The following is a 26,071-nucleotide window of genomic DNA, read 5'->3' as shown; positions in this document are numbered from 1 at the left end:
ATCCTAGTGTGAAAACATGATAACCAAGGGAACATTTGGGTACTTGACCGTCCTTCATGTCCAGTACGTGGATACCATTGAACTAGTTGGCCCATTTGGCCCATTCATAGATGGCCTGTGTCGAGTGCTGGACGAGTGGATGGAAAACCATCCAGATGGCAGAGTCATAGTCATGGGAGATCTAAATGCAAATTGTGTATCTTCTCACAGATTGGGGCAATTGGAATTGACTGGGGGGGAGGGGCTATTTCAGCTAAGGAAGCGGCTGGTCAGAAATGGCTAATGAATCTGGGGGGGAGGGGTCTCTTCCCATTGGTTGGGAATAGTACCGAATCAGGGAATTCTAGTAAATGGCTTACTTGGCACAGATGGGATAGTTCCTCTCTTATTGACTATATTTTTGTAGATTCCTCCCTTATGAACTCATGCCTGTCATTTGAAATACTTAAAAATGATTGGAGGGACCACTGCGTTCTCACGGCACAATTTAATTGGGTTCTTAATATTAGAAAATGTGGGCAAAAATGAAATTTAGTGGCAAAGGTAGGGCAGAATGCTGTTAGGTGGACTGACCCTAAGATTTGTGCCCTGAACTCTGAAATACATCACGCATTGAGTTGTTCAACCTATGATTGGAAGCTCCAAAATTTGAATGCAGTTGAGTTCCAGTCGTTTGTGGGTCAAATGACTGATAAAATGGCTTTGGGAATAAGAACAAATGGTTTTTGCCAAGTTAGGCATGCCCATTGTTATAAATCCGATGTAGCATCTGCAAAAAAGATGTTAGAACAATAAAGCAGATTCAGAGTACTAATCAAGATGAGGCAGTATGCAGAAAGCTTATAGGGCAGGTTAAGCAATCATACAAGAATTATTTTAAGTTTATTAAATCTGTAATGCTTCAGGATGATTCTGAAAAGATGCTTGGAATCCTAATCTCTGCAAATGCAACTGCATTTTGGTATTTGGTCAATGGGCAGGACCAAAACTATACAACTTGCCAGTCAAAATCAATTTCAGAAAAAGATTGGGTTGAATTTTTAGAGAGCAGATTTGCTAAATCGATGGACCCACCATTTGTTTTCGACTTGACTAGAGAGGATAGGTGGAACCCAAAAGTTGAGCTAGAAACGATTTCAAAACTAATCACCAGATGTAAGCGCTCTAGGGCTCCAGGCCCAAATGGCCTAACAAATAATACATTTAAGGATGATCCTAATTTGTGGGCCCAGTTGTTGTGCCTGGAGTTTAGTGACATTTTGTCCTCAGGGACGACCCCTGTATCCTGGAACACAGCACATATTATACCACTCTTCAAGTGTGGCAGCAGGACTGATCTGGCGAATTATCGTCCGATTTCTTTAATTGATGTGGATTGTAAGATCTTCTCATCTTTCCTGTTGTCACACTTGGAGGAGTGGGCTCTTAGGAGTCACCTGCTGGCCCAATTCCAGACTGGGTTTAGAAGGGGTCATTCAACAAAGGTTAACAGTCTGGCCCTGAAGAGTATACAAGAGGCAGCATGGTCAATAGCGGGTGGTTGCACGTATATGACTTCAATTGATCTGACTGCTGCGTTTGACCGGGGCAGGTTGTGGTTAAAACTGGCCGATTGGGGCCTACCTGTAGGGCTCTTGAGATTAATTAGTGGGGTCTATGAGAACTGCGGGGTTCGGGTCCGTTTGAACCAAGAAGGAGATTTATCAAGGAGAATTAGATCCGACCAGAGGGTCAGACAGGGTTTCACTCTGGCACCCTGGCTGTCCAACCAATACTTTTCAGATGTACCCATCTCACTTGCCAAAGGAAGACTGCTGGCCCCTAAAATCGGCAAGGACAAAATTATCTGGTTAGCATATGCTGATGATCTGTTGATATTTGATAATACCAAGGTTGGGTTGCAACGGTCTTTAAGAAATTTTGAAGCATATGCTAAAACCAATGGTTTATTAATGAATCCTTCCAAAACTCGAATCCTGTCCTTTAGAAAAGCAAGAGGCAAGACATCCGGCTTTATTGGCAAGTTTGGGGAGACTCCTTTGAAATTGGTTGAGTCTGTGCGATACTTGGGTTTTAACATCTCAGCCTACCCGGGCTCTAAGCCTTTAATTGAATCTATATTAGATAAGGCAAAATTGTTAGAAGCACAGGTGGTCAGATTTAACCGAAAGTTTGGTAAATTTTCTTTAAAGCCTGCTCTGATATTCTATGAGAGGAAAATGATACCCAAACTGATCTATGGCCTGGAACTGGCTCCAGAGAGAGTGAGCGAGTCACTTAATCGCATTGAGGGCCGCATTTGGAGAAGATTGCTATGTATGCTAAATGCAATCCCAATCTCTGCAATTAGATATGAATTGGGTGTTGTATCAATGTGGGGGCTTGGGTACAGTGGGCCTGCATATCCCTGTACGCAAAAATTAAAACTGGAGTGCCAAACACATTGTATCACCTACTAGATAGAAACTTAGATCACTCGAGTACATTGACCTCCTTAAGGGATCAATCGGAGGCAATCTTAGAAAAGATTGGAATGACAACCGAGTCTTTGATCTGCAATCCTATGTATGTAAAACGGGCATTATTCAATTGTGATTGGTGTGAAATTGTAGCTACATTCCATTCTTATCCTTCACTGGTTCACTTGAACCACGAACATAGAGCCCGGGGATCTGCCTCGAAGGTTATTTTACAATTTCCAGATAGATTATATCGAGGCATTGTCTTTAGAGCTAGATGGAATGTCCTTCCCACTGGAGACATCCTGGTCAGAAGAGGGGTGATCCCCGTGGATATGGCTGGATGCAGGTTCTGCCTGGCCAAGGAGGAGTCTTTAAAAAATTTGGTTATGGAATGTGTGATTCTTCACCCACTTAGGGTAAAATATCTGGAATCCCAAAAACTCAACTTTATTATGTTTGAGGATGAGTGGGCATGGAAAATATGTTTAAATATCCAAACCACCCATGAGGGCTTGGCCCTATGTGGATTTATTAAAACCTTAAATCTATAAATTCATAACATATAGCTAAATGTGTTATGCCAGGATTATGAAATTGTTTATAAAATTGTTTGTAGTGTCTGAGCACAACTAATATTACATATTACATTTTATATCTCGTCCTTCTCTGTCGGTAATGTTGTCTATGTATAATGTGAGTACATTCCCTTTCGCTGTGTTCGTTCTTCTTTTTTTAAATGATTGTTTTAAATGATTGTTTTTATGAATGTTTTTCTGATGTTTTTTGTAAAGGTTTGAATAAACCACATACAAATTAAAATAAATAAAAAAATAGACCACTACCCAGATTATGGTGATGAACAACCTTTGGGTGAGGCACCATGGCCTTCACCGTCCACTACCCCGGATCCAGACACTGCATAGATCCACCTGCTTTACCTCCTATAAGACTAGCATCTCCCATAGATGACCAGATGGCATTCAATGCTAGCCTTAAATAAGCAGCTGAACGCTTTCAAATTACCACTCAAGAGGTGGTACAAGACACACCATCCAGTCAGGCGATACCTCTGTTTAACTCCATCAAACGGGATATTGCCCCCTCTTTGTTGACCCCATCACAAACAAGAGCAGTAAACCCACAGGTCGTGAAACTTTCGCCCCTAGCCAACAGACCCGCTTTACATCCGGGGACATGCCACTCCCGATTCCCTAGTGGTGACAACAACTAGGAAGAGAGCAGGAGTACCCTTCTCTGAAGTGCATTACAACTGCAGCAGCCTACTCCACCAGAATAGCCAAGACCACCACATAGTTGGCTAGTTACAGCGACGTCCAGTGGAATTTGCTCCAGGAAGGCCTGCAGGGAGTCCCAGAGCAAACATGATCACGCCTGCTGGTGGTTGTGTCGTATGGGAGCTAGGTTTAATCAAAACATTTTTAAAAAACACCCTGGATGCTGCAGAGACAGTAGGACCAACAGTGGCCCAAGGTACCTTGTTTAAAAGGCATGCATGGTTGAAGAATTCGGAATTTAAACCGGAAACACCGGCATCCCTCATTAACAAGCCGGTAGAAGAATCTAACCTGTTTGGAAAGGTGGTGGATGAGGCTTTAGAAACTGCAAAAAATGAACATGAGACCTTGAAGTCACTAAGCCAAATAACAGAGGCCCTATCAGCAGCGAGGGGACGGGGGTTAGCACTCGCTGCTCCTTTCAGGGACAATGTTTCCCACGTTCCCCACACAATCAGTACGGAACGGGAAATACATCATGGTCCTCAGGACAGGGGGCAGCTGCCTCGAGCCAATATTAGCCAAAAGGACAGCGCTGTGGCAAAGGAAGGGGTAGAAGCACCACCCCAAGATGCTCCCCGGCCTCAAATCAAAAATGACTTACCGATCCGGGTCCCCTCCCATGCCTCCCTGGTCTGGGGACAGATAACATTCTTCCATGGATGGGAGGGAATTACCACAGATCAGTGGGTGCTCAAGACAGTCACCCATGGTTACTATATCAAGTATCAAGTTCAGCCGACCACCTCGATATCAAACCACAGGTTTCATATGACAACACTGCGAGAGGTAATCCCTCTACTAAAACAGGGGGATTAGATGGCAACATTGGACATGAAAGATGCATACTTTCATATTTCAATGCTGCCAGCGCACAGAAAATACCTAGCGTTCATGATAGAGTAGAAACACTATCCGTTCAAGGTCCTTCCCTTCGGCATTGCCTCAGCCCCAAGGGTATTTACAAAGGTACCGGCGGTAGTAGCGGCTCACTGTCTCGTCTTCTGCTCCAACAAGAGGGTTCAAAACATGCTGTTCCAGATCCCTCACTATGTAGCTAGTCGTGAGGTGACTGTACGCAAAGCCATGCAACTGTTAGGGATGATGACTTCCTGCATTTACTTAGTCCCACAAGCACGTTTGCGCATGCGCCCCATGCAAGAGTGGCTCAACAACCAGTGGTGTCAGGCCAGCAGACAATGGGACTATCTAGTAGTTTGCCGCAGCAGCCCTCGTTATCTCTACAATGGTGGTCGAGGGAAAACCTCTTGAAGTGGAAAACCTTCAAAACCCCCGCAGTAGAAGCCACTCTCACTACAAACGCATCTCTGACGGGGTGGGAGGGACTTACCTCCTTCATCGCACAGCGTTTGGTACCCAGCAGTAGCGTCCAACCACATAAACCTGTTGGGGTTGTTGGCAGTGTTCAAGGCCCTAAAAGCTTTTCAGACACAACTACAGGGGAAGACGGTACTGGTACTCACAGACTGCACCACAGCCATGTATTACCTGAACAAACAGGGGGAGACACACTCACCGGGGCTATCCAAACTGTCACAGAACCTTTGGAAGTGGGCTCTCAAACCATGGATGTTCCTCCTGTCTCAACACGCTGCAGGGGAACTCAATCTTCAGCAGAGACTTCCCTCAACCCACAGAGTACGAATGGCAATTACACAAAGACATTGACTCCAACGTCTTCACGGAATGGGGCTTCCCAGAGATCGACTTGTTAGAAAGTCTGGAGAACGCACAATGCCAAGATTACGCCTCCAGGTACCCCCAGAACCGCTCCAAAGGGGGGGGGGGAAACGGTCTCTGGATAACCTGGTCAGGGGAATTTGTCTATGCTTTTCCCCCTTGACTCCCCTACTCAACAGTATAGTGCACAAGATGCACCAGGAACTAGCCACAATGATTGGGTACCCCTACCAACCCTGGTTCTCAGCTGATGGCGATGTCAATCTCTCTTCCGATTAAACTACCTTGCCCATACAACATGCTCTCACAAGACAAGGGGGAGACACTCCATCCTTGCCCGCAAAGTCTCAACTTGGCGGCCTTGCCAACTCCTCAGTAATGCATGGACATTCTTAGAGGCAAGAAAGCCGAATACCAGACATTGCTATTCCAAAAAATGGAAACGCTTTGTTATCTGTTGCCATTCTAAGAGCATCAACCACATTGACTGCTCTCCAACCCACCTTTTCTTGTACCTGACTCGTCTACTGGACACGGGTCTACTTTTGAATTCTCTGAAGGTCCACCTGGCTGCACTTTCAGCATATACTATGTCCCAAAAGAAAGTGGTGTGGTGGAAGATCCCAGTAATCAAGGCATTTATGCAAGGGATTAAAAGACTTCATCCCTCAATTTCAAACCCAGCCCCCGAATGGGACCTAAATATGTTATTAACTAGACTAATGGGATCTCCCTTTGAACCTATGCATAAGGCTATTCTTAAGGCTCTCACTTACAAGACTGCCTTCCTAGTGGCAGTCACTTCAATTAGAAAAGTCAGTGAATTACAGGCCCTTTCAGTTCAAGACCCATTTGTCACAATTCACAAAGATATGGTGGTTTTGCGCACTCACCCTAGATTTGCGCCTAAATTCATTTCAAAGTTCCATGTGAACCATTTAATAGAACTGCCCACCTTCTTCCAGAACCCCACTAACATGGCAGAAAGAAGCCTACACACACTTGATGTGCGCACGGCGGTCATATATTATGTAGAAAAAACGAAACTAAGAAAAATAAATCACTTTTTCGTTTCAGTGGCGGCTGGTAGAGAAAGGGACCCTGTCTCTGTCAGCCATCTCAAAGTGGATTGTAAACTGCATCACATTCTGCTACACTCTTGCCAAGAGACATCTGCCCTTCAAGCCTAGAGCACACACTACTCGGGGCACTGGGGCTTCCATATCATTAATTGCAAATGTTCCTCTCAAATCCATTTGCAAAGCAGCAACCTGGAGTTCTATACGCACCTTTACAAATCACTACTGCCTAGATACCCCCTCTAGGTCTGATTGTCAGGTGGGACAAGCGGTACGAAGACATCTCTTTACTACTGTTCCTTCTCACCCCCCCTCCAACTCTGGGTACTGCTCACTAGTCTATGCACAGAATGTGACTCTGATTCACAAACATCAGAAGACATGCATTACTTAACGTAATAGCATTTCTGATGATTGTATCTGCTTAGATTCACATGCGCCCACCCTTCCTGACTGCTTGGAGTAGAAGGTACATAGACCTCTTGATATTCTCTCTCTATCTGTACTCACTCACATTAGTCATAAGGCTCGCTCACGGCAGAAAAAACACAACCAGAGGGACCTCAACACGTGAGGGATTTTGGGTACACTACACATCACGTTAGGGATAGTGTTACAAGCACGCACATATTGCGTCCCCTTTCGATCCTCGAAAGACGAGATGCAACAGGAGGCACTGCCCACGGCACACCCTGTTTTCTGGTGCTGCCCACATTGGTGTGCGCAATAAAGCAGTGAATTGATGGTGATGGCGGACAGTACCTGAGGAGTTGTTCCACCTCTAAATGTGCACATCACGCAATCTGACGCAAGGAGGAGTACTGCACGCAGGAATCAGTAGGGGGCAGCATGGATAAGACATTGCAACAGCGGAAACATTGACGAGCCCCGTTGGGAAATAGTAACGGGCGAAACTGATTCGAGATGGCATTGCATCGCCAGCTGACAAGACAGACTCTTAAGTAATAGTGCACATTCTGGTCTCCGGGCAACGGTGTAGAGCGGAAGGGAGCGAGAGCGGAGAAGCCAACACGAGGGACCTGCGCCAAGATGTCAATCACAGAAGGCTAAGGCAAAGCAGCCCACGATGGACAATTTTACCAAAGCAGCAACCGTAGCAGAACAGGCACCTCCACCGGCAGAGCAGACGCCAACGAAAGGAGACCAGCAGGTACTGGATGCAATTGCGGCATTGAAGATAGCACTGGAATTCAAAATGGATACAATCAGCACAGATGTGAACCTCTTGAGACAAGACTTCTGGGCACTCGCGGAGTGCTGGAGAAGGAAGTGGCTGGCCACACCGCGGGCCTTCAAGACACTGCAAGGAACGTGTTGGAACTGCAACAAGTAAAGAACCTGGAAAGAAGAGTGGAAGATGCAGAAGGAAGGACCAGGTGTAATAACTTTAGAATCATTGTACTTCCGGAGGATGAGGTGGGAGCAAACCCAACAAGCTATATAGAAACGATGTTACAACACGAAATCGGCCCAGGTAACCTTACCCAGGGCTTCACGGAGGAAAGGGCGCATAGATCCCTGACGAGAAAACCACCACCGGGAGCCCCGCCACGGCCTATTATCGGCAGGATCTTAAATTACAAAGCCAGGGAAAGGATATTGGAACGCTTCCGGAAAGGGGAACAATACATCGAGCATCGGCTAACATCACTACATATCCAGATTACACCCGGCAGGTTCAAAGGCAAAGGATGAACTTCATGTTGGTGAAAAGGCTGCGAACGTCAAACCTCAAATATATGCTGCTGTACCGGCAAGGCTGCAGATAAGCAATGGGAGAACAATTTTCATTAACACTCCGGAAGAAGATCATAAATGTATGGGCATGGAGAAAATGCTGACTGGGGAAGGTGATCGCAAGTCGAGAGAGGAGGGCTGTCTAGCCACGGATGCCGAATTGGCAATTGGCAGACACTGTGGACTGGGCGCAATGTGCAAAGATGTTGTTGAAGTAATCAGGCAAATATGTGTTGGATAATCGAGTTACTGAAGGAGTACTGGTCGGGGAGTGACTGGGGAGGAGGGAGTGTTCTTACCTAAGTGTGGAATTGTTTAGGATACTAAGTATACGTATCCGCATGCTTCACCCTGATACCAGGATAGACGATTGGGGTATAGGTGAGAAGCAGGTATGCCTGAGCGCAAAGGATTGAGCTGGGCATTTGTTTAGGGGGGTGGGGGAGTTAGCCTATGGTAATATTACGGAAATGTTGGTGGAGTACATTGAACTGTGGAGACGGGTGTGGATGCTAATTCATGATCAGGGAACTTAAAATAGCCTCTTGGAACGTTGGGGGCTTAAATAATTAAATTAAGCAACACCGGATAATGACGTATCTGAGGCGTCAGAAAATGGATATAGCTCTGTTGGCTGAAACACATCTTAAGCAGAGAAATTAAAGGTCCTAGTTGGAAAATGTAGGGGGACAACCCTGGGCTCATTGTACTCCGCATATGCGAGAGGGGTGCTGATATGGATTGCGCCGACGGTACCGTTTAAGGTGCTAAAGACCTCAGTGGATGGGTATGGGAGGTTGGTTGTAGTGCAGGGACTTCTGGAACAAAGGAATGCGAGTATATCAGAGGGTCGCTGACGGGTAAGGCACGGGGGACGGATGGACTACCCAGCAAATTCTAGAAGGAATTTGAAGCAGAGGTGGTGCCCCCGTTTCTAGCAATGTTGACCGAAGCTCTAGAAAGAGTGGAGTTGCTGAGGCTGTTGCGGGAGTCAGTAATCGTTCCATTATTGAAGCCTAACGAGTCCCCCTGGGAATGCGGCTCATATACGCCCCTATCGTTGCTTAACCAGGACGGGAAGCTACTCGCAGCCCTGCTAGCTAAAAGGCTTAAGTCAAGGATAGGCAAACTAATACACACAGACCAGTCGGGATATGTCCCGGATACGAACATTGCATGTTATCTGAGGAGGTTGCATCACATTATAGACTGCACCCAACACAGGTCTGAGCCATGTGTGGTGGCCTCGATAGACGTGATCAAGGCATTTGACTCGGACAGGTGGCCATGGCTGCTAGCGGTACTGCGCAGGTTCGGAATGGGACCAACCTACATAAGATGGGTGCAGCTGCTATACAGCAAACCAATAGCGAGGGTTAAAACAGGCACCCATATGTCAGACCAATGGCAGCTGGAGAAAGGAACGAGACAGGCCTGCCCGTGGTCGGCCATGTTTATATTGGCCCTGGAACCGTTAGCTGTGTACCTCCAGGGTAGAATAGCGGGAGGCGGACATTGAGGCGAGAGGCATGGATAACCTGATTTAGTTATGTGCAGATGATATGTTGCTATATCTACAACATCCAGAAGTCAATTTGCAGTATATTTCAGACATGCTGGAGAGATGGGCAGAACTATCGGGAATCATAATGAATGCACAAAAGTTGTGCCTGTTCCCCTTGGCTGGGTATAAAGGCGAAAGTGTGGAGGAATTGCCAGTAAGATTCGTTCAGATACCTGGGAGTGGATATATGCACAACCCTAAGGTGGAACATGTTGTCAGGATCAGATTCTTTTCCCAACTCCCTCTCTAAGTCTTCAATGATGTCTTCAGGTCCTTCGGACCCCTTCTTCCGTCTGATCCTCTGGGTCTCTTTAGACTTCTTTTCCTTTTTACTGTGCAAATAAGGGCGAGCTCCGTTGGAGGCCACCGTGTCCTGCAAGGGGACATGATCAAGGGGAACCCCAAAGAGCAAGCTCCCAAAATGTCCAGGGAAAAAGCCAGTTACGGCAGAAAAAAACCTTTTGGTATGGTGGCAGGATGGGTGTAACTAAACAGCAGCAGAAGTGGACGAACCAGCAGTTCCGATTAGGTAAACAGGCTCCACTCAGATAAGAATCCAAATGATCTGAGATTGGATCTTGTTAGTAACCGGTGCACAACCTCGTAGGAAAAGCAGCCTTGACAGCAGAATGGTTGCTGGAGTAATGTCTGTGGTCCAGAGCTAATGGTAGGAGAAGGATCCGACAATGCAAGTATAGGGAGGATCCCTGTAAGGGGACCGTAGGAAATACAGACAGGAGCAAGATATGAAAAGGTAAGTAAGTCGAACACCAAACAGTGCAGGAATTAGGAACACCAGAACAAGCAGCGGGAAAAGTGGAACTAGATTGGATACGGAAACGGGGGAAAAAAAGATATACGTGACAACCCGGGGGACAGTGGAAAGCGAGATAAACTAAACTAGAATAACAGCACGAACCGCTACGGTAAGTTGATCGAAATCCAAGGAAGTGGATATACCGTAAGCGGAGGGAAACCGAAGGTTAGAGAAAGGCAAAGGGAAAGCGGAGTAACAGGAAGCAGAGTCAAAGAGGGAGAGAGAGCGCAAAAAGTAAACAAATACACCGAGCGGAGGGAGAAAGTAAGAAACGAAAAATGAGGGCAGAACAGACACACAGAAGTATGAAAAAGGATAATGCCAAGGGCAGGAGAAAAATAACAAAGAACTAAGCATAACAGTCTGAAATAGTTGCTGGTACTCAAAATGCAGTACGAGCTAGCAAGGGTCCAAGAGACCGATACAATGCATCGTGTATCCGGAAGAGGCTGACTTTATTTACATGGCGGCCATCGTGGGTGAACGCTAGACCGCTGAGAACGGTTCCAACAGACTATGCAGCCCAATCTCCATCGGTTCCAGTATTTCCAGGGACGGGGCATGAGACCTGTACAGAACACTGAGAGCGGTGGACAAAATGAGAACTCTGATATTCTGGGCCAGATTAGCACTCTGTGATGCATAGGGTGGCATTTTTGAAGATGATAGTACTCCTTACACTTTTTTACTAATATTCCGTACCCCCCTCAAGCCTACTTCTGCAGGAGTCTGTCCTGATACATTCTGGTTTCACCATCACCGTCAATGCTGGATTTGACTTTCATGGACTTCATTCATTCACAGTGCGTCATCCTTTCTCAACTCTTATGCTGGACTTCCTTTGCATCTTGTACTCATGGTGACCCTGAATCATGCTGTTCCCATCTTCATCTTGTATCCTGGCTTGCAACATCATGTGCTACTACTGACTTCTGCAATTGTATTCACTCTCCCCTCTTGCTTCTCCACTCTTTGACTGCTAACTCTCTGTTCTCTCCTCCTTTCCCTTCTCCCTTTTCCTATCTCCTCCCCTTACTTTCCTCTATGCACTTACTCTATCAGAATTGTCCTTGGACCTAGTATGATAGCAACCTCGTCTGTCTTCTCCCCCCTCCCCTTATTGTTTTTTTCCTCCCCACCGCCCCTCCAGCATTATCTGAAATGTCTTCAGGCCTAGTATGATAGTCACTTGTTTTGTTCCTCCCCAACCTTTCTGCACCCCTCTCCCTCACCTCTTGTTTTTCTCCGGCTCTACCAGAAATGTCGTCAGGCCTAGTACGGTAGTCGCCTGCCTGTTTCCATTTCCTTCCCACTCTCCCCCTTTCTTCCTTATCTATGTCTTAGCTCTTGCACTATCTGAAATGTCGTCAGGCCGAGTACGATAGTTAATTTCACATCCTTACTGTTCATGGCCTGTAAGAATGTCATTGTATTTTCCCTTGTTCCCTCCCTTGCCTTGAAGCGCTTTGAAACACATTGTGTATAGGCGCTATATAAATAAACTATTATATCATATCATATTATATCATACAGCATACCCAAAGGCTTCTTTCGGAAACTCGATACATTATGTTCTATGGCACAATACAAGATGCAGGGTAGCGCTGACGATATTGCAGCGGCTGTGTGAACAAGGAGGTATCAGGGTACCCAATTTTGATGCATACTTCCTGGCGTGTCGACTGCAGTTTGTCAAAAGTTGGCTGCCGGATGTGCAGACCTGGAAGCGCAAATGCGGAAGTCGGCCTGCACTGACAGAGGACACCCCCCCCCCAAATCCTATACCCCACCCCCATCATAACATTGGGGGATGTGTTACAGGAGGGAAAACTGAAGGACTTTGAAACATTGTCATCAGAGATAGGCATACATGGGGACAATATATAACATATGCCTCACTCGCCTCCATAGTAAAGCGGCCATGGCTGGGAATGGAAGGGGAATTACAGGTGGATGAGCAGTTGGAAACTTTATATGACATTTCCAAGGGGAGGACACGCCATGTTGAAGATATATGAGCTACTAATGTCCCGGGATGGAGACAGGCTGGAACAGTCTAGGTTCAATTGGGAGGCATACTGTAAGGAAAAATGTACAGATGCAGCTTGGGGCAAGGTGTTAATTTACCATAAGAAAGTGTCTAGGAATGCGAAGCTCCAGCTAATCCAATTGTATATAACACATAGAGCGTACTTCACCCTGGGGAAAATAGCCAAATTTGTCAATGCCACCGAACAGAAGTGCCCGAAATCTGGAGTGATTAACGCCATCTGGTACATAGTTCTAGGCCTGTGGTAAGAGACGGCAGTACTGGGAACACATAGCCCAGGTCCTGGCAAAGGCATGGATTGGGTTGGACACAGGATCTCCTAAAGCCTGCATGATAGGCCTGATTGAGCACCCCAAGCGGGCGAGACATGTGTCCAAGCTGAGGGATATGGTGTACATTCTGGCAAAGCTCAGGATAGCGATGGGGTGGAAAAGGTATAACAGCCCGGATGTAAACCAGTGGTGGGGAGACTTCCAGAAATGGATTATGGTGGAAACTGCTGTGTGGCAGGAGGCGGCCCGTAAGGGACAGGGGGAGCAAAACACAGATTTAAACTCATGGAAGTAAATGGTACAGGACCTGATGGCCTTGAGACCAACTGAGAGGGGACAGGGGGTGGTAGCCCCGCCATGAAGACGGATTGCAAAAATATGTAAAGTTCAATGTATCTTGTAAGTGTGAGCATAAGATAGGCTGGGGGGAGGGAGGTATGCAGACATGATCTAAACGTATTTGGTTATGTAAATGCTTTATAAAAATCTAAGTTTTGTTGTGGTTAATTAACATAAAATACATATTTTTTTTTAAAAAAGAACTCCGCTCTTAGCTTAATTGTTATTACAAGAATTCTTGCTTTGTCCCTCGAATTCGTCAGAATTCGACGATGTTCAAACTCTGCGCGGCATATGCCGTTACTGCCTTGGTGAAGGCCACAATGTGCAGGAATGTGCCTCATACCAGTCGATACATCCGAAGGCACGCTGGAGAATGCAAAGTGAAACGGTTCACCTTTCTCAAAAAGGAGAGCAGGGATAAGCTGGCCTGCTCGATGGCTATGGATGGAAGGACAAAGGGAAAAAGAAGCACTGCAAGAGTTTGAGGTCGCCCAGCAGTTCTACACTGCAATACTAGTCTGTCCTAGACATCTTTGCCAAGGCGCAGGCTGCCCGGATGCCATGTGGTTTGGCCCAGACACTGGCAGCTTTGGCTGGTTCTGTGGACCCACCCGCGCTTGGAGTAGCTGGCAGGAAGACTGGAGTGCAGAGTGACAAGATAGGTAGTAAGGGGAACACAGTTTCCTCTTTGGACATCGCCCCCCCTACATATGGTTCAGAATCAAAGGCGCCAATGGCACCAGAGTCACTGAGCTCCTTCCACTCCCAAGAAGGGCCGCCAAGTCCCATTCGGAGGACATTTATGATGAGGTTGGTGATGTCCCTTTTGGACTGGAGCCCTTCTACCCCTGGGAGGTGAGATACTTCCTAGAAGAGTTTAAGAGAAAACAGGCTGACTTGTTGAACCTTGCAGCAGACTTGCAGGAGGCAAGTGGCCTGGACATCTCACCAGAGGTAAACACGTCTGCTGCATCATTAAAAAAAAACTGCTTCCCCTCTGGCAAACCACATGATGCTTTTCAGTGTCTGATGGCGAAGGTGGTTAACACGCCTTGGGCTTTCGCCCCCCACCCCGCAGCATAAAGTGCGGTATGTATGACCTGTGCGACATTCTGGGCGAGGACCCTAAGGAGGAGACCTTGCTGTCTTTTAGTCAGGCAGTGGAGGGGCCCGTGGTGAAACTGTGGGCCAAACTGGCATCGGTCCTCACAGTGGACCGTGACCTGGCCAAGAAGTGCAGGCCGGCCCCTTCGGGCCTCTTATTTCTCTCTGCCCATGTTTCTTCAGAGAGTTTGGTGCAGGCAGCAGCAGCGAACCTCAAGACCCCCTAATTTCTATCATTGCCCATGGATATGGAGCCCAAACAGTTGGATGCTTGGGGCAGGACGATTTTTGGCTCCTCGAGCTTAGGATTCTGGTGCAATGGCCAAATTCTCCCTTTGGTCTCTGGTCAGTGAAAACTGAGGCGGCGGAGCACATCCCACAAGGGGAGATGCGGGACAGCTTCCAGGCCAATATTAAAAATGTCAAGGAAGTCCTCTGTCAAATTTTGCAGTCTGGCCTGGACACCGTAGGCTTGGCCGCTTGGACAATGGGTACCAGCACTGTTTTAAGGTCGTTTACTTGACTGAACATGTCCAGGTTCGCCACTGATGTCAAGAAAGGTCTCCTGGACATGCCCTTTGATGGCATAAACTTGTTCTGCACCAAGACTGACGAGTCGGTCCAGAAATTCCAAGCCGACAGCATAGTCGATGGGGCTGGCAGTACAGGGTTTTTGTCCCCTTGTCTCTTAAGATCCGTGGTATGCAGGACAGGTTTCTTCATACAGACAAGGTCAACCTTAAAGGAGTAGGGGACGCAGCTCTCCTAGAGGAGGCATCTCCTTTCTGCCCTCTGCAACCCCCAGAGCAAAGCCTCTGTGAAAGAGAACGTACACCATTCATCCCCTGTGGGGGCAGGATATCCCAGTTTGATGAATGGAGAAATACTGCTGGAGGAGATACGTCAGCTACTGTCAAAGGGGGCAATAGAGATGGTGCCCTGCTCGTAAACAGGCAGGGGTTGGTACTAGACCTACTTTCTGGTGATAAAGGACGGAGGTCTGAGACCCATCCTGGATCTGCCCCTTCTGAACTTGTACTTGCCCAAGGACTGGTTTAAGATGGTCACTCTAGCCCAGATCCTCCGGGCCTTACACATGAACTACTGGCTAGTTTACCTGGATCTCCACAATGCTTACCTTGATGTGGCTATCTACAAGAAGAACATGAAATACCTGAGATTCAAAGTTTGGAATTGTTATTACCATTTTAAAGTCCTTGCTTTTTGTCTTTCTTTAGCACCCAGGGTTTTCACCAAGCTGCTGGCAGTAGTGGCAGTTTGCCTCAGGAGGTAAGGTATTCATGTCTTTCCCCTCCTGGATGACCGGCACATCCCAGCCAAGTCACCAGAGCTGGTGTCGGCACATCTGGCAGACAGAGTGGCAAACATATTCAAGCTGATCAGGTTTTCCAGCCTCCGACAGTTCCGGCCTCTGCTTTTTTTTCTTGCTGGGTCTTATGGCATGATGCATCTTGGTGGTACCGAAGTCGTGTCTGCGCACAAGGTTGCTACCGTGGCGCCTGAGCTCTTGGTGGTCTCAGTTTCAGGGGCAGACCACCACCTTCTGGTCAGAGTGTCAAAAGTTCTACAATGGTGGTCCATGAAGGCCCACCTCCTGAAAGGTTCTCTTTTCCTTCAGCCCAGGCCACAAGTGACGGGGGGGGGGGTGGGTAAAATTCACTTGCAGGATCTGAGGGTGAGCCGTCTCTGGTCCCCATCGGAGTGCCGGGAGCACATCCATCTACTGGAGCTGAGGCCGACCAGGCGGGCCCTAGTCGCTTTCCTCCCCTCTGTGAATGGCAAGACTGTATTGGTACTGTCTGACACTACTGTACCCATGCATTACCTAAACAAGAGGGGTGCTATCGGCTCCTTGGCACTGTGCAGAGAAGGAGAAACAATGTGATTGTGGTTCTGGGCTCTAGAGACTAGTGTGTTCCTGACTGCTATTTGTCTGGTAAGGGGAACACTCTAGTAGACGTACTGAGCAGGCAGCCTTCAACCTTGCATGGATAGGAGCTCTGTCAGGAGGTTCTGGAGGAGATGTTCTCCCTCTGAGGTAATTCCCAGGTGGATCTCTTTGCTTCCAGTGTAAATAGGAAGTGCAGTTGTTCTGCTCCAGGGAATGTCCTCGTCCGGGTGCTCTGGGGGATGCCTTGAGGGTCAAATGGGACTTTGACCTGCTCTATGCATTCCTGCTAATCCTGTTCATTCCGCTAGTTCTCAGAAGACTGCGTCTGTTCGGGGACACAATCTTGATTGCTCCGGACTGGGCCCGGATAGCGGAGTTGTTGGACATAGCCATCTGCCCTCCTTGCTGTCTTCCACAGAGGATGGACCTCCTCTCCCACTCTACATGTTCTTTTCTGCTAGAAGACCCGCCACCAAGTCTATTTATGCATGGAGGTGGTAGAGGTTTTATGCATGGTCCCGGGAGAGAGATTTGTACACTTTTACTTAGTCCACTTCTGCTGTGTTGGAATTTCTTTTGTCTTCGGCCCGGCCGGGCCTACAGATTAGTTCAGTGAAAGGTTATCTTGTGGCCATTTTGGTATTCAAGAAGACCCCGGAGCAGGCCTCTTTTTTTCACATTTCCCCCCAGTTATTCAATTCCTGAGGGTCCGTGGCAAGTCAGAAGGAAGACTCGGACCAGAGGACATGGGTTTTCAAGTAACTTGATTAGAATAAACAGAAACGAAACACAAATTACTCTTAGACAAGTCTATATGAAAAATATCTCTACATTTATTGTCGGCAGGACCAATAGACACAAGTAACTTAGTTATGCAAAAACAGTTACCACACAAAATCCATATACCACACAATATATATATATTACTTTCCTAATGCTATATATATATATATATATATATATATATATATATATATATATATATATATATATATATATTTCCTAATGCAATTCCGTGATAAGACGGCCACAACTTGTAGAGGGTTGAGTTTCCACATTAATAACATTAATCAATTCTTCTGAGTCATTCCCTAACTTTCGAGTTCAACCATAAGAAGGCAGCTTTGTGCTTAACAGTACAGTTGTGCGTAAAAACGCACGATCGCGCAAGTGAAGCAAAAAGCAGGTCATCTTGGGAGGGCTGTAAATAGTCAGGAAGGGGCTTGAGCCAATGAAGAATTGGTTCCCACTATTAAGAGTAGGCCCTTCCCTTGGCGGCAAAGCAGTGTTCAAAAGGCGAGAATTGGTAGGGAGCACAGGGTAACCCAGCCAAGTTCGAGTACCTTTTAAGATACTCGTGTGTAAAAGCGATCGTTTGTGCCAGGGGAGCCACTGGTAAGTGATGCAAGTACTTGCCGACCCTCGGCACAGTCCGGATCAAACTTTGCCAGTTTAGTCGAGGTCGCTAGTAGGTTAGAGTCCTGCAGTTACGCGGCGCTCCGGCTCTCAGCGGCTATGCGGAAGAACGATCATCTCTGACAGGACAGTTGCCTTTTCTCAACTTTCGAAGGTATGAAGACAATTCATGTTGCAGCAGGCTTCAGGGCACAGGAGGGCAGAACAGCAAGGGATCTGGAGTGACCGTCACCAACAGGTAGTGACGCAGGAATCATAGATGAGGGCAGCGTTACACACTCTCCTAATTCGGGACTAGTCTGTGAAATCTGGCGGGAGAATGCACAAGACCACAACAAAGCAATGTGCCAAGTCTCGGATTTGCACTCGAGATGGTGGCGGTTCTGCAGGATACCCTGAGGTAGAGCTGGACAGTTCACTGGATGGCCCAGGAACACCTCTGAAGGGGCTCGTTCGGTGGGTAAGCAGGAGGCGCCAAGAGTAGTTGTTCCCACTACTCCAAAGGGGCAAAGCACCTTGGCAGGCCTTCTAGATCGAAGAAAAAAGCAGAGTTCTGACGGGACAGCACAGTGAGAATTGTGCCAAAACCTTCCAAAGTGTCTCCGGAGGTTTCACAAGTCTGTTCCTTCGTACAAGAGGCTTGGCTCCTTCTGTAGTTCGCTGAGAACTCAGGTGATCGATCTGGAATGGATGCAGAGCCCCTTCTTTTATCCAAGATTAGCTTTGTGCCAAAATCGAGGACTTGCAATCGAAGATCTGCTCTCTTGCAGGCATCCCAGTCGTGAACCAATCGCAGTCCATCGTGGTCTCAGTCATTCAGACAGCCTGGCACCAGTAGTATGGATTGGAACCAGATTGTCCCAACCCGCTTGCTGGGCACACACACTTGTGACAGGCAGAAACCTGCAAAAGAGATCGGCTTTCGTGGGAGGCTGCATGCCCAAATAAGGATAACCCGAGTTACTCGACCTGGGTGAAGGCAAAGGACAAATGGCTTTGGGACAGAACAAAAGACTTTGTGGCTCGGCCACTTTCAGACCAAATGTGGTGCGATTCAGTAAAGAGAAGTAAAATATTATTAAAAGTAACTGCTGCCACCAATTTGTCCCGGGCACACTCGTACAATCACCAGAAAATCCTTCGAGGGTGTCTAGGGCCATAAAACAAAATTGGACCCCAGCACACAGTACTGGAAGGAATATTGTGCACTGTTAAAAAGAATTACCAAGAAATGGAAACATAGTCGAAGACTAAGGGAAACCAAATCTCCCAGTACTGACAGTCTGAAGGACGTGTCAGTTTCCCCATAACAATTGAGCAAAAGCGCAGTGGGAGTTCAGCTGAAGGTTGGGCTCCACTGGAAAAAGTCAGGTTAGGAGAGCCAAACAAAAGCAACATTTTTGGGGGGGAGCCACAAATGGAGGGCTAATTACATGTAAATGAAATCTTTCCTAACATCCTACGCACCCACCCTTCCCTCCTTGCCTCCTCGCCGTCATATCCACCCTCATCCCCTCCCTGCCTCCCGCCGTCATTCCCACCCCCTCAATCCCGCAACACCATAGGTTCAAACATACATCGCATACCTTAGTTGGTAAAAGCCGATATGGTACTGTCGTGTGATCTGGTTCCATCATTGACTGCATCTAAAAAAACTTATCTTAAGAAGGGCACATTCAAAGATAAATGATGCCTTGTCCCCAAAGGTCACAGGAGCCAGATTGTATCTCACCAGAAGGGAGTCTCTGTAGGTAAGTTTCATTCAGCTTGTGTTGGTGATAGTTTAAAAGTTCTACATCAATTTATAGCCGAGAGCGGAATTCATACAAAAGAACATAAACATCTACAAACCAGCAGGAACACTTCCATTCAGCAGCAGCATCCGCCTAGAACCTAAATTCTGCGCGAAAAGAAACTTTGAGGATCAGCTTTCTATTGCATAGCTGTAAAACTGTAGCAGTCCATCCCGAAAGAAATACGAACTATGGAGGACCATCTAAAATTTAGAAAACTCCTAAAAATCTGGCTCTTCAACTCCGAAGGAGATGAAAACGCCTGAACAACCTCTACGTACCATGAAATGAACAAATACACTGAAAGGAACCCCACCAAACTAGGGACTAACCGAATACACCAGACATGAGCTGAGACAAAGCAAAGGGACCTACCCCCATCAACACAATCCAATGCATAAACCATGCAAAATCCAGCGAGAGAAACCTACTACAAAAGCATGGAGTGCAACCACTAATGTTCTCCAGAAAAACCCTCGACTCTAATTACTTGAATTTAGCTTACTCGCATAGGCTAGCCCTATCCTGCATGTTATCTAATTGTTTGAATTAGCCACTTACACACTTAACCTGTATGTGTAGGTTAGTCACATTTTGCGTCTAGTCTAATAGTATAGCTAAGCCTTATGGTCCCTGAGACAGACACTATGTAACTTCTATACTGGGTGGAATGAGAAGGATTGTTTGGGGTGGGAAATGCATCGCACCCATATTGCTTAAGGGTGGGGGGAGTGTGTCGGACCGGAATGGTTTTCGGGGGGAGATGGGAGATGCGTGTCACGTGGATGGGCAGTTAGAGACGAGAAGCGTATTGCACTTGGTTGGAGTGTTGAGGGTGGGAAGTGTCTCACTAGGATGGTTGGTCAGGGGCGGTAGATGTATCGCACTGAGATGGACCTCCGGGGGTTGTTCACAAATGCCTTGCACTTTGAGCCATTGCTTGCAGGATTAAACCATGCCCGACTTGGATCGAATGTTTGGGACAGCAAAAGTGTCCCTAATGGATGAATTGCTGGGGGTGGGAAATGTATTGCTTTTAGATGGAATCTTGGGTGTGGGAAATGTATTGCCACTAACTAACCATACTAAAAACTCACCTTTCTGAATACGCACCCTCAAACTCTGAACTAAACACGACCATGCCTCTACTGCACCACATGCACTTCACAACACCCGACATGAAAACAAACCATACACAATCACACCTCAACACCACATGACTGCTACTAACTGAAAACGCACCAACGCTCAAGGATGGGTTTCTCTGAACTGAAGCTGCCAACAGCACATTAAAGCTCTCTTGCTCTTCTCCATCTCAATCCCACTAACAAACCCTGCAAACCTCTGTCTATTGCAGACCCGCCAGAGTGCCAAGAAACCATGCAAGTGGCAACAGTGCATGGTACAAGACCCATTAATATACCCTCAGCCTTATGGCTGGTACCATTTATAGCTTTGGTACGATCACTTTGGATATCGTCCATACTGAATGATGGTGCATTGTTTTTTTATCGTCTGTTCTAACCTAATGGTTTCAAATTTAAAAAATGAAGAACATGCTGCGGAATTGCACCCACTAGAAATCGCTTTAACTTAGGAACCACTTCATATTACACTAAATGCTGTCAATTGACCCTGTGTTATGCATTTTTACCTATTGTGCACTTGAATTTGAATGTCAATTATTAAATTAGATTTGAAAATGTATTGGTGCCTCAATATAATATTCCATCTAACGTTTTAAATTGAATTGACTGAAATGTTAACTACTTTAACTAAATCTACTTTGAGGCAATACTTAAATCGTTTATTTTGGTTTCAGCACAGTTTACCGCAGAAAATTAATCGAATTTATTTTGTAGATCTAACCAAAAAACAAGATGGACTAATGGATGCACCACCACATTTGTTTATTAAGGTAAGCAATATGCTTTTATCCTTTATACTTTCTCCTACCCTTACGTCTGTCCCCTTTCGTCCATACTGCATGGGCGTTGCTCGCTAGAGACGGGAGACGGGACCCTTTTCACCAGAAAAACCTTCCCCTTTAAATTTAGAGTAGTGCGGGGGCGTGGCCTTGGGAGTCTGCGCTCCCCGGACTCCACCCACCGGCCCCACACCCCAGTCCCCTTTTCTGCGTCGACGGGAACGAGCCGATTTCACCAGCGCTCCTGGGTTTGGCTTCGGCCATGTAATACCACGCGCTCTTCCCCGAATACTTTCTTCTGTCTTGTCTTCTTTTATCATTCAGGTACTCTGTCCTCTGTTGCCATGCTCCTCCCCGGCGCATGTCGACTTCAGCGGGCTTCAGCAGGTGGCCAGCCTTGGCCTCGACCACGGCTGGGAGGCTCATTCCGCGTGCAACACGCTTACACCGTGTGCTCTGAAGAACAGGCTTGCTCGGAGGAGGGAGCTCTTCGAGAAGTCTCCTCCAGAGGACTTGAAGGACTTTGTCAGACACAAGTCACGGCCGCTTTTTTCCATCGCACCCACAAGGGCGACTTCTTCCCAAGGAAATGCCCAAGCGGGAGGAACCTATTCATGTTCTCGCACCAGCACTGGTACCGAGGCTATTTCATCTACCGGCCACCAGGACGAGTGGGGGGGTCATTAGATCCTTCCGAAGACAGTGCTGAGGGACTTCAAGTTTCCTCTACCGGATGTACACCCGAGGGGCTACACCCTAGTACCGGCCGAGGGGGCGCCTGAACGCAGCACTACCGGTAATACTGCTGAGGGCAACACGCCTACCAGGTCCTGTCCTGAGGTGCTTGGTAGGTCTCATGTTCCACCGCCAAAAGTCTTGGAGGTGGCCGGGCCCAGTGAGCCAAACACCACGACTTTGGCACGTGGCACGAGGCTCAACAAGATGGCTGCCGCGCCAGACAAGATCGCCACTCGTCTGATACCGCCCCTTGGCACGGAGCAGTTGGGAGAACATGTAACAAGGTGGGATTGGTGTCAACCAGGTATGTGGCATACTCTTATCCATCTGCATCGTAGGGCAGGTTTAGCCCGAAGCATGCAAGACAGAGTACGCACCGGCCCGCTACCCCATCAACATCACCTGCCACCCCACCGGCCTGTGACATGTTCTTTGAAAAGTTCCTCACTCTCATGAGATCTCCTCAGATGGGGACCATCCTCCGGGATGTGATCAGGGACATGCTCCCTCCGGCCCCTCTGCCTGTGCCTATAGTCATTCCTCCTATGGCTCCAACTCTGCAGGCCCCAGCGCAGCCCCTGCTGCCCTTCCCGGCTCCTTTGCTTCCGGCTCCTGCCTCCCACAGTTCAGGAGGTTCCAAACAATCCTCCACTGCAGCCTGTGGCTCCGGTCTCCACACCGCAGCCCTCGGCGCCCAGCCACCTCCATCCGCTCCGGACCAGCCGGACACCCTTGTGGACACAGAGGAGGAAGAAGAGCCTGACAAACTGTCATCAGCCAAGGCCTTCCATGAACGGCTCGCAGGGCTGGCGGAGTACTTGGCCTTACTCAACCTGAGGTTGAGCAACCAGAAGCAGGGGTTCTTGCCGAGGTCCACACTCTACGCCCGTGGCTAGAACGGGGATCCGATGCAGAAGGACGTTATCGCTTTGGCCAAAAAAAGGGTGGCTCAAGCCCCACACGGCCCAGCCTGTCAATCAGCGCCTCGAGTCAAGTATAAGCAAATGGAGGGTTGGGATCCACTCTTGTCGGCACACCCTCAACTGCACTCTTCGGTGATAGCTGCGGCATCACTTTACTCTAAGCCTCAGTTGTCTTGAGCCAGCTTGTCCTCAACGCTACTGGGCAAGGAGGAGAAGATCTTGGAGGTGTACGGGAATACGTTTTATTCCAACGCTTCGCTGCATCTTCGTCAATCCAACGCGGATGCCATGCTGGCAGCCGTTAACCAGATGCTTTGGTAGGAAATAGCCAACTTCCTTCCAGAACTTACGAAGCAGAGCCAGGCACGTTTCAAGGCAGGACTAGCAGAGGCTAAAACAGTGGCGCAGGACCTCATGGATTCCACCGTGGCCCACATCAACACCTCTGGCCAGGCCATTTGCATCGCCACGGACATGAGAAGGACTCCCTGGCTTTGGCTACTAAATTCAACCCAGGCGTCCAGGTACGCCTATTAGACCTTCCATTCAAGGGTGGTGACCTCTTTCACTCCACCACTGATGAGGAGCTAGATAAAAAGAAAAACAGTTCACAAACTGCAAAGTCTTTAATCCTTACAAAGGCCACGCCCAAGGCGTTACACCCTGTCGCGTCAACACTCCGACAAGGGGCGGGTGTTTGGCGGATTCAGGGGCTTCCACGAACGGAGGTCTAGATAGCCTGACAGTTCTCTGAGTGGTCACCCGTGCAAACAACCAAAGGGCGGGCAAGGGCTTTTTTCAGTCCCCCTCCTCCGCAACAGCCTCAGAGGGAAAGAAGGCACGATGCACCCTTTTGGCTTCATGTGTCTCCGGTGGGGGGCAGGCTTGCCCTTCACACACAGTTTTGGCTTCAGAAGTTTACGGACTCCTGGATCCTATCCTTAGTATCTGCGGGGTACCGCCTACCGATTCCTCCCCTCCCCTCCCCTCCTCTCCCACAGATTGGGACAGAAACTCTGTTGGCGGGATTTCGGTCGCTCGTCGAGAGCCAGGCAGTGGATGAAGTCCCAGCGAGGCATGGGCTTCTACTCCAGGGTTTTCGCCATACAAAAGAACCACCAGGCTGGCCTGAGAGTTGTGTTGGACCTCTCCACTCTCAACCTCTCCTTTCCTCTTCAAAAATTCAAGATACTTACGCCAATATTGTGCAGTGGAGACTGGATGTGCCCCCTGGAGCTGAAGGATGCTTATCTACATGTCCCGATTTGGCAGCCTCATCGCTCCTTCCTGCGGTTCAGGGTCATGGGCTCCCATTTCCAATGCAAAGTTCTACCCTTCGATCTCAACTCAGCCCCAGGGTATTTATCAGACTGATGAATGCAGTGGCAGCCCTCCTCAGGGCCCAGGGCCACCATTTCTACCCGTACCTGGATGACTGGCTCGTCAAGGCGAGTTCATCACACTTCCTCCGCCCTTATGATCACACTCCACAAGCTTGGATTTTCGATCAACCTCAAGAAGTCTCAGCTGCAGCCTACACAGAGGCTTGCATATTTGGGCCTCATATGGGACACGAGCTCCGAGAGTTTTTTCCCTCGGAGGACAAGATCATGGCCATCAAGTGGGCCACTACGCACTTCCTCACCTGAGAAGTGACCTCTCATCATGGCAGCGGTCCTACTGGCCGTACCCCACACGAGACTCAAGATGAGGAGAATACAGCTGCACTTTGCAGCCTCATGAAATCGGGAGCGTGGCTCCCAAGCGGAGCTTGTCAGCATTCCTCCTTCTCGCCACCCGGACCTCACAAGGTGGTCCAGGGCCTGAAACCTGTGGACGGGCAAGCCCTTTCGGCAGCTGGATCCGCATGTCACCATCATCGCAGATTCTTCCCTTGAATGCTGGGGGGGGTGCCACTCTGGACAACTACAGTGTACATGGAGCAGGACTCTCATATCAACTGGCTGGAGCTGAAGGCCATCTGGCTAGCTCCACGCTTTGCTTCTGCTCGTTGGGGGCAAGGTCGTCCTTATCCAGACGGACAACTCCACCAGCATGTACTATGTCAACAAGCAGGGCAGTACCAGGTCCCCTCCACTGTGCAGCCTAGTGATCAGCCTGTGGGAATGGGCCCCGGAGAAGAACATCTACCTATTGGCCATCCACCTCCGGAGGGAGTCCAACCTGGAAGCGGACAGGCTCAGCAGACTTGGAGCGGACAGTTACGAATGGTAATTGAACGATCAGGTCCTGCTCTGGATTGTCAGCGGATGGGGGTTCCCGCAGGTGTATCGATTTGCCTCATAGACCAACAAGAAGTGCCAGCAGTTCACGTCCTGGCAGGGGCAAGGCCCCGGCTCCCTGGGTGACGCATTCCAGACACAGTGGGACGGCATGACAGGGTATGCCTTCCCTCCCACACCCCTGGTACACAGGGTGATCTGAAAGTTAAGAGAATCGCGTCACCTCTGCATCATTCTGATAGCTCAATGGTGGCCGGCGAGACTGTGGTTCTCGGAGCTCCTCAGCCTCTAGGACAAGCCATTCATTCACCTGACGCTGGGCACATTGCATCTTCTGGCGCAGCAGGGTCCTCCACCTCGCTCCACAGAAATTAGCCCTAGCAGCGTGGTTCCTGAGCAGGTCACACTGAAGCATCGGATCGCAGGCGAACCTAGACATCATTCAGGGCACTAGGAGCAAGGCTACTAGGAGCCAGTACAAGAGTAAATGGACAAGGTCTGTCACTGGGCGGACACTAAAGAGATCGACCCCCCCCCCAACCCTCTTATGTCGCCATTGGACAATGTGTTCTCCTTATCTGCACACCTCACTTACTCAGGGGTGCAAGTGGACACATGCGGCACCTATTTGGCAGCCATAAGGGCCTTCAGGAATTCCGAGGAGGAGGTCTTCTC

At 48.3% G+C, this 26,071-nt stretch overlaps 1 protein-coding gene across 5 annotated transcripts in view; it reads left to right on the top strand.

Annotated features, from left to right (window-relative positions):
• Positions 1 to 26,071, top strand: part of MBTD1 (mbt domain containing 1) — a 1,870,500-nt gene that overhangs the window by 772,211 nt on the left and 1,072,218 nt on the right. For all 5 annotated transcript variants that reach the window (XM_069654918.1, XM_069654914.1, XM_069654913.1 and 2 more), the window contains one exon: positions 21,428 to 21,483. In XM_069654918.1, the coding sequence (XP_069511019.1) occupies positions 21,428 to 21,483 (56 nt within the window). The remainder of the gene's footprint in view (positions 1 to 21,427; positions 21,484 to 26,071) is intronic.

Source organism: Ambystoma mexicanum, chromosome 3q, assembly GCF_040938575.1.
Source record: "Ambystoma mexicanum isolate Mex_15411 chromosome 3q, UKY_AmexF1_1, whole genome shotgun sequence".
In the NCBI taxonomy this organism is placed as follows: Eukaryota; Metazoa; Chordata; class Amphibia; order Caudata; family Ambystomatidae; genus Ambystoma; species Ambystoma mexicanum.
This window is presented reverse-complemented; position numbering and strand designations above follow the sequence as displayed.